The sequence below is a fragment of the Nestor notabilis genome, unplaced genomic scaffold (assembly GCF_000696875.1).
Source record: "Nestor notabilis isolate BGI_N333 unplaced genomic scaffold, ASM69687v1 scaffold18668, whole genome shotgun sequence".
NCBI classification, from domain to species: Eukaryota; Metazoa; Chordata; class Aves; order Psittaciformes; family Psittacidae; genus Nestor; species Nestor notabilis.
The window spans coordinates 18,568-26,783 of record NW_009939872.1 but is presented as its reverse complement, the minus strand read 5'-3'; the positions used below and the strand labels follow the sequence as shown (position 1 = coordinate 26,783).

The 8,216-nt window shown below is 45.0% G+C and overlaps 1 protein-coding gene across 1 annotated transcript; it reads left to right on the top strand.

The window, feature by feature from the left end:
- Positions 1 to 1,389: 1,389 nt before the first annotated feature.
- AMOT (angiomotin) lies at positions 1,390 to 8,009 on the top strand (the record flags this gene model as incomplete). Its single annotated transcript, XM_010020097.1, has 6 exons — positions 1,390 to 1,539; positions 2,339 to 2,529; positions 4,253 to 4,375; positions 5,379 to 5,611; positions 6,453 to 6,677; positions 7,719 to 8,009. Coding segments are annotated over 6 exons (1,023 nt in total), but the record flags the coding sequence as incomplete, so codon positions are not given.
- Positions 8,010 to 8,216: the final 207 nt, after the last annotated feature.

Below are 8,216 nucleotides of genomic sequence, written 5' to 3'. Positions count from 1 at the left end.
TTGCAGTCTCTGGATTCTCTTAAGGAACAGGAGTGTGAAAAGGGAACATTTGGAAGAAACACATAAGACCTTTTTGGGATGAAGGTGTGATGCAAGAACAGCTCATGTAGTTCCCACCAAAGCCCAGCCAGCCCAGTATCCTGTCTCCACCAAAACTTAGAGCAGATTCCTAGGGAATATGATCATAATGAGGCCAACAAACAGCAGTACTTTCCCAGAATACTTTCCTCTTCCAAGAGGGACTTCCTGAGCCAAAAGTGGTGTCTTTTGTCTTTAATATCCCTCAGTGGACTTTTCTTCCATGAAGCTGCAGAGTAGCTCTTTGAACTCACATAAGGGAGTCTGTGTTTTGCATTGTGGTGCTGCTCTAGACTTTGGCTCAGACTGTTGGGAATAGTTACCTTCTTCCTGCTATTTTTGGTTTTGGGGGGGTTATGACAATCATAACTAAAAAAGCAGTGACCCTAATGTGCCACAGAAGGCCAGCTAATTGTGAATGTTAGTCTTTTCCCTAACAGAAAATGATGTCCACAGGTGTGCAGTATTCTATATATCAGATTAGAGCTGGGCCCTGGCTGTGTTTTATTCTTTTTTATTATCATTATTCATATTTTACTTTGGTTTTATCCTCCCTGAACCGTGGATTAACCTTGCAAAGACAGCTTGTGGGGGTCTCAGCATGGTGGTTTTCATTGCTTATCATGAAATGGGGTAGCAGCTTGGTTTGCAGGGTGAATGATGGAGGAGGATGGAAGGACAGGGGCAAGGAATGAAGCAGGACTTCTCAGGTCATGCTGGGCCAAAATGTCCAAGATGAATGTCCAGACAGCTAGAATAAACCTGGCTGCAGCATGGAGGGAGCACAGGCCATGTCTAGTGTGTGCTTTGATCCTATTCATTATTTTATTGTTGTGGAACTGCAAGATTGGATTCAGTTTCTGCTTAATCTCCTAAAAACACTGCCAGCAATTTTCAATATTGCACTGAAAAGTGTCCCCAGCTTGTGAGCTAGATCTAAATGCTGTCTTTGCTAGTTTGGTAACATCTGTCAAGTCACCGAAACACTGTTGTGAACCCAGATGCCCTTTCTTAGCCCATCACTGCTCTCAATCATGTGCAACAGATAATTACCTCAGTTTCCCCATTGTTACCATGGGGCCGCTGAGGGCAAAAAGCACAAATACACCTAACAGTAAAGGAGGAATCGTGGAGACCTGTAACATCCTGAGTGTGGAGTCCAGAGCAGGAGTCTGAGGCACACTCACAGCAGTTGTCTGGACAGGTTCTTCCTGGCTGGTGCTTCTGTGCTAGTCTACGTGTAGAGAGCCAGAACTTCACTCACTTGTTTGTATTATTTAACTTATGTTGGATTTTATTCCTTTGTTTCAGCTCAAAAAGAAGCAGGTCTATGTTGAGAAGGTGGAGAAGATGCAGCAGGCCTTGGTTCAGCTGCAGGCAGCATGTGAGAAACGGGAACAGCTGGAACACAGGCTGCGGACCCGGCTGGAGAGAGAACTGGAATCTCTCCGGATGCAGCAGGTACCTGCTGTTGCTCTGTGCCACACTAGGTTTCTTGCAGGATTGTATATTACACCCTACACCACACATAAAAGGGCAGTGGTTTCTTCTATCTTGTAATTGGTAGCTAGAATCATGGGTTTGCTGGCTATTGTGTTGCTTTGCCTAGATTTAATTCTTCCATTCCTACCAGAAAAGTTAGGTAAGAGAGCAGAGGGGATCCATCGCAGCCGTGTAGCTAGATGGTGTTCTATCTTTGAGTAACCTGGTTATATTTGCTTTTAAATGATTTAAAAGATTTTGTTCACAGTTTGAGATTATATATAAAATGAATTAACTGGCCTGAAAAGAGGCCTTTCAGAAAGCTTTTGCATTTAAAAAACCCAAAGAAAACCCAAACAGCAAAACCAGTTCTGTAAGTGCGGTTGATGGAAATGGATGGGAGCTTCACGTAGAGCTGTGAGTTAAGCTGCTTTTCTTGGGAGCAGTGCTTGATGTTTTATGACTTCTGAGTTTCAACATTTGAAAAATAGAAGGAGCCTTTCTTGCATTATATGAGCTTGTTTCCTGGTTTTGATAGAGTGAGGCTGAACTGCCCCTGCAGATGTTTCAGATTAAGCTCTAAAGGAGATGGTTACCATCGCCTAGTCTGCCCAGCATGGCACAGGCCACAGCAGTTCACTCTGGGAGGTACTTGCCCCAAGCCAGTGCTGCTCTGGACCAGCCTCCATCCTTCAGACAAAAAGCAAACAAACCAACCCTGAGTCTTAGAGATGCATCTTGAGACTTCCTTTTCCTTTTCCCTGCTGTTGGAAATCAGCGTCAGGGTACATCTCAGACTGCCAACGTCTCAGAGTACAACGCCACGGCGCTTATGGAGCTCCTGCGCGAGAAGGAGGAAAGGATTCTTGCTCTGGAAGCTGACATGACCAAGTGGGAACAGAAATACCTGGAGGAGAGCGTGATGAGACAGTTTGCTTTGGATGCAGCTGCAACTGTGGCTGCGCAGAGGTGAATAAGGCTTTTCATAGTACTGGGATTATGTTCTTTCTCCAGTTGAATGTCATATTTCCCACCAAGGAATGTTGTCATACCCATGATACCTCACCTTGTGGTCTGAACAGCTTCTCAGACTTCTGCATGCGAGTGGAGCTTGGCTGCTTTTCCTGGGAGCTCTGCAATTGCCAACTATTAGAGACTTTTTTTTTTTCCCAGGGGAAGATTCCTCCACATGCAGGAGCCGTTTTCCAGACTAGAATTGTTCTAAGCCATTCCTAGAAGCTGTTGATTCAAAAATAGTGTATGAGAAGGGGTTTGTTTGTTTTGGGGGGGTTTTAAACAAGAATCAGTCCTCGCTGAAGTTATGTGAGCTGGGGTAAGCTTGGTGATTCACAGCACTCACCCTGAATGCCTTACTTGTTCTCCAGCATGTTTTTGCAAATTACTTTGTGGTATTGTCCTCAACATGGTTATAACCAGAAACATCTACTAGGAAATTGTGCTCCAAACATTCTGCTGTGTATGGAGAGCACTGCTTGCAGGGGTGGAAGGGTGTCTGACATCTGGTAACAAGCTCACATTCCAAGACAACTGAACAGGAACACTTACTATGGCTGTAAATAGGCCCAAGTGCTTCAGCTAGTTGGTAAACAAGAGCTGTTATTGGAGCGTGACTCTTTAGCATTAGGTATTGCTTACATATAATTTCATGCCTCACTAGTTTCTGGTTCTTGATGGCAGATTTTGTTTTAGATTGTTTATGAACCTGATTGGAATAGGGATGTTATGACAACTGGCTTCCTAGCTCATATTAGAATTACAGGGGTAAAGCTGCAGATTTGCTTTGTTAGTGTTTAAAGACTTATCTTATCTTGCTCCAGGAGCAGGCTGTTATTTTAGGGTATTGATGCTTCTTGTGCACAGTTTTCCACCTCCCCAGAGATTCTCTAAAGGCTCTTGCTACTGCTTGTCCTTAGAGGCCATGTCGTATTTTCAGCTGTGTGCTGATAAGTAGGGGTCTGGTCTCTTGTTTATCGTGGAATGAAAGGGGATGTGTTAGGCCTGTTCAGGTTTTGTTAAATGAACAGTCAGGAAAGAGCCAGCCTCTGTTTTTACATTTCCTTCTAGCTGCTTCTCCCCCAGAGGAGAGTATTCCATTAGCATCAGTACTTCTGCAAGTTTACGTGTTGGTTAGTGGACCGAACAACTATCACAGTGTTAACACCAGGCACTGGATGGAATCAGTGTAAAACTGTTTTCAACCCACTCCAAGTTTTTTTGGACCAACCTGCTTAGGATTGCTTAAGAAACTTCCATGCCTAGTTCGCTTGATACTCAGATTCCCTGTATGATACTGTTGGAATGGGAGAGGGAAAAGCTTTATATCTGAAGCAAAGTTTGTGCTGTTTCAAGTGAAGTGCTTAGTGTTCTATGCCATCCATTCCCTCCCCAAGGCCTTGAATTTGCCTCACTGGTAGGATTACAATAGCTCAGTGAATCAGTTAGATTATGGACTGGCCTGAGATGGATGGTAGATTGCATATCGCTGTAATGACTTGAATAGTTTGTAATCCTTCTTTCATTAGGACTGAAAGTGGGATTTTTGGCAGACAGTGAGCCAAAACTCAAAAAAGTGGATATTATTGTTTGTTACTGTTGAGCAATAATTTTGTGCTGCTAGGAGGAAAATAGCAAACTTAACTGGTTCTTTGTCTGCTCTGCTGCTTGTTCTCAGGGACACGACAGTGATCAGCCACTCGCCTAACCCTAGCTATGACACCTCGCTGGAAGCTCGCATTCAGAAGGAGGAGGAAGAGATCCTGCTTGCCAACAGGAGGTGTCTCGACATGGAGGGAAGGTAAAATGCAGTTTGGTCCTATCTGTCTTCTTTAGAACAGGGATTTTAAATTAATTGTCTGAGTAGACGCCTCAGAACCAGAAATTCTTGTGTCTTCACCAATAGCAATGATGTAGGATGCTAGACGCTCATTTGGCCAAGGAAGTATCTACATGGCAATCCAAAACCTGTCTTGATACTGAGGGCTAATGCAAAAAAAACCTACTCTTAGATTTTTTGCACTTAGCTTGTTCCTCTTCTCTCTTCAGGGCATCTTCATCAGACCCCAGGCTCCATCCTCATTTTAACACACCCACAGAACTCTTTTCCCTGGGGTTGGGTCCAGTGCAGACTCCCCAGAGTGTGTTAATCTTCTTTCTGTTGGTCTCATGTCCTGCCCATAACCCTCAGCTTTGTCTCAAAGCTCCTTGCGTGGCTGTTTAGAGCAGCTTCCAGTAGAATCATAGAATCATAGAATAGTTAGGGTTGGAAAGGACCTTAAGATCATCTAGTTCCAACCCCCCTGCCATGAGCAGGGACACCACACACTAAACTATGTCGCCCAAGGCTCTGTCCAGCCTGGCCTTAAACGCCTCCAGGGTTGGAGCATTCACAACTTCCTTGGGCAACCTATTCCAGTGCCTCAGCACCCTCACTGTGAAGAACTTCTTCCTTAGATCTAACCTAAAGTTCCCCTGTTTAAGTTTAAACCCATTACCCCTTGTCCTACCACTAGAGTCCCTAATGAAGAGTCCCTTCCCAGCATCCTTGTAGACCCCAGTAGCCAGAGGTGGGAGGGTATCTCAGTGCTGTTCACTCATGCACGTGTACAGGAAGTCTCATGCATGATCTGCTCTGGTGGGCTAGTGAGCAGCCAGTATTCAGAGCAACAAGCTCACTGGCATCCTCTCTCTGCCTCCTCACATGCCTGAGGGTGTCCCAGTCACAGCCATGGGGGCACTGAGGCCTCAGTCCAAGGAGACAGGAGTACAAGTACATTGTTCGTCTTTGTACTTCTCCAAAGGATTAAGACTCTGCACGCTCAGATCATTGAGAAGGATGCCATGATCAAAGTCCTGCAGCAGCGCTCCCGGAAGGAGCCGGGAAAGACGGACCAGCTCTCCTCAATGAGACCTGCCAAGTCGCTGATGTCCATTTCAAACGCTGGCTCAGGCTTGCTGTCCCACTCCTCAACACTGAGCAGCACTCCCATCCTGGAGGAGAAGAGGGAGGACAAGAGCTGGAAAGGCAGCCTAGGTAAGTTTAAAATAACTGCGTCAGTTCCGATATGCAGGTCACCTTAGAGGGGAGGCAGGAGCAGCAGAAGGAAGAGGGTGTGTTGGTCAGACAGATCAGCGCGCAGGAAAGCTGACTGCAAGCAAGATGGAACACTTTTAGCACAATTGCTTGTTTTAATCACTTTAGGAAACAGCACTTCTGATGTCCAGGCTCTGTCATTCAACTATGAAAGCCTTTATTCCTGCTTTGATACCTGACTTTAGGGATATTTGAGTTACAGTTCTCAGAGTTCCCAAGTGCTTGCTTTCATCTGGGTTGTTACAGCTACCTGAATGTGTAAAGTCTCCTTGAATAGGAGCAAAGATACTAATCAGGATTGCTGTCCTGTAGTGTTGTGCCTGCACTAACCTGGCTCCTGTCTGGAATGGCTCAACACCATTATTCAGAGAAACTGATTTGTTACAAAGCAAATCTTAGATGATCTTTTTGTTCTGAGGGAAGTTAGGCCCAAAGGCCCTCCCTTGAAGACTAAAAGACCCTGAAATGTAAATGAGAATCTGTTGCAGCTGATTTCATTGTGCAGATTTACCCTGCCATAGATGGGCCACTACTTAAGAGACGGGTAAGTAAGCCGTTAGTGCCCACTTGTGTATCTTCACATGCAGGATGGATGAGGATACTGCTATTCCTCATGTACTTCAGCACCCAGTGGTGAAAGGTGCTCTAGAAAGGTAAATGAGTGCTGTCTGTTGAAGCAGAGAGCACTTCCCAGACCCTAGAGCAAGTACTAAGAGGGATGCAGAACTGATACCAGTTAGTTTTCTGGGATCTTGACATTTCCTTCCCTTTTTTCACGAAGGTGTTCTGCTGGGAACAGAATATCGCTCCGAATCCATTCCCTCCACCCCCTCTCCCGTCCTTCCTTCCACACCATTGCTGTCAGCCCACTCGAAAACAGGCAGCAGAGACTGCAGCACCCAGACTGACCGAGGCAACGAACAAAGCAAAGCTGCACCTTCCACTGCAGCACCCACACCAGGACGACTCCCCAGTACCAACCTGGCTTACAGCACAGACAAAACAGGTAACAGAGCTCAGCTGCTCTCCCAGAGGGGCTCCTGCCACTGACTTACCATCAGTTCTGCTCAGTGGGGCAGACCCTGCCATCCCTTCATCCATTAGGAACACTGGGTTTAGTTTTTGTGAGGACAGAAGGGTTTCAGAGGCAAGTGTGGCAGTGTTCTGAAGGGTCTCAGCTGCTCTGAAGGGATTAAAAAAGGCTGAAAGAGTGGTAGCATAAGAATGGACACACAGGGTAGAGAGGTATAGCAAGGTTTAAGAATTGGAGCGGGTATATGCAAATCCCAAGATAGTCTCTGAGTCAGTGTCTACTCAAGTAAATCGTGAGTAGCACGAGGGGTTTAAACAGCGTATGAAAATGGGCTGTAGAAACTGGCCATTGCATTTCAGTGGGTGTTCAAAGCAAAGTGGACTCAGATAAGGGGGAGGAAGAAGGAGGAAAGGTAATTCTTGGGACAAAACTGGCCCATAATTGTACTGTCCCAGTCTCAGGACCGACCTCAGCATTGGCCCAAGTAGATCCACTTGACAGTGACTGTCACAGAAGCTGAATTTGCTTCCCACAGAGCTCCGAGCTGGCAAGAGCTGCTCATTTTCCAGCCCACTCTGCCAAATCAATGCAGATTACACAACTTTGCCTCTTCTACTTACAGACACGTTACAATTATGTTGTTCTTTATGGAAGAGTGAATTTGGCTGGTCTGCCGTGCATTTTACCCATGCTGAGCTATTTAATGGGTATCAAGGGAGACAGGGGAACAGGTTTTGTGGCGAGAGTCTGTGCTGACGACATTAGTTTAAATGCAGTCACTCCAGTTTCACATGCCATTGTGTATCAGTGGGACATACCCAAAGGGAGTTTGATAAAATATCTTTATCTGGCTACATACATGAAGAATTGATTGTTTTAAAATGAAATAAGGAGTTGTCAGCTATCTTTTGGCCGGTGCTAGAAGATGACTTTTAAAATGTTAATGTCATTATTTCTGACCTCATTGAAGTTACAGCTTTGATTGTCTGTCTCTTGTTTTTCCTCATCACGTAGATGGGCCAATCTTCCACTCCAGCACCCTTGAAAGAAAAGCCCCTGTTCAGACCATGGGGCAGGACCTCCCAGATGGAGAGATGGTAGAATACCTCATCTGAAAGGCTGTACCAGGATCTGAGCTGGGATACAATAGCAAGAAATTCTTAAAAGACATTTTTATTGGGAAAAAAATGTAGTACCTGAGTAATAAAAGAACACTCAGCTGTTTGCTCTTGTATATTATGTCTCAAAAGTATGGACAGGTTAATTTATAATTTGTTCTAAATTATAAAAACCCCCATAACACTTGTTCTTTGGAAGTTTCCCCCTTTATTGTTTAAATACTGGATCATGTAACATCTGGAGAAAACCCCAAGAACTTAGGTGCACTACATCAGATATTTCATTTCAGTGTTTAAAGTCTCCTAAACAGAAGTACCTCCTCTCACAGCTGTTGGTTAAATGTCTGAATTGATCACAGCAAGGTGAGCTTGATGCCCTTCTCATGAGCAGAAC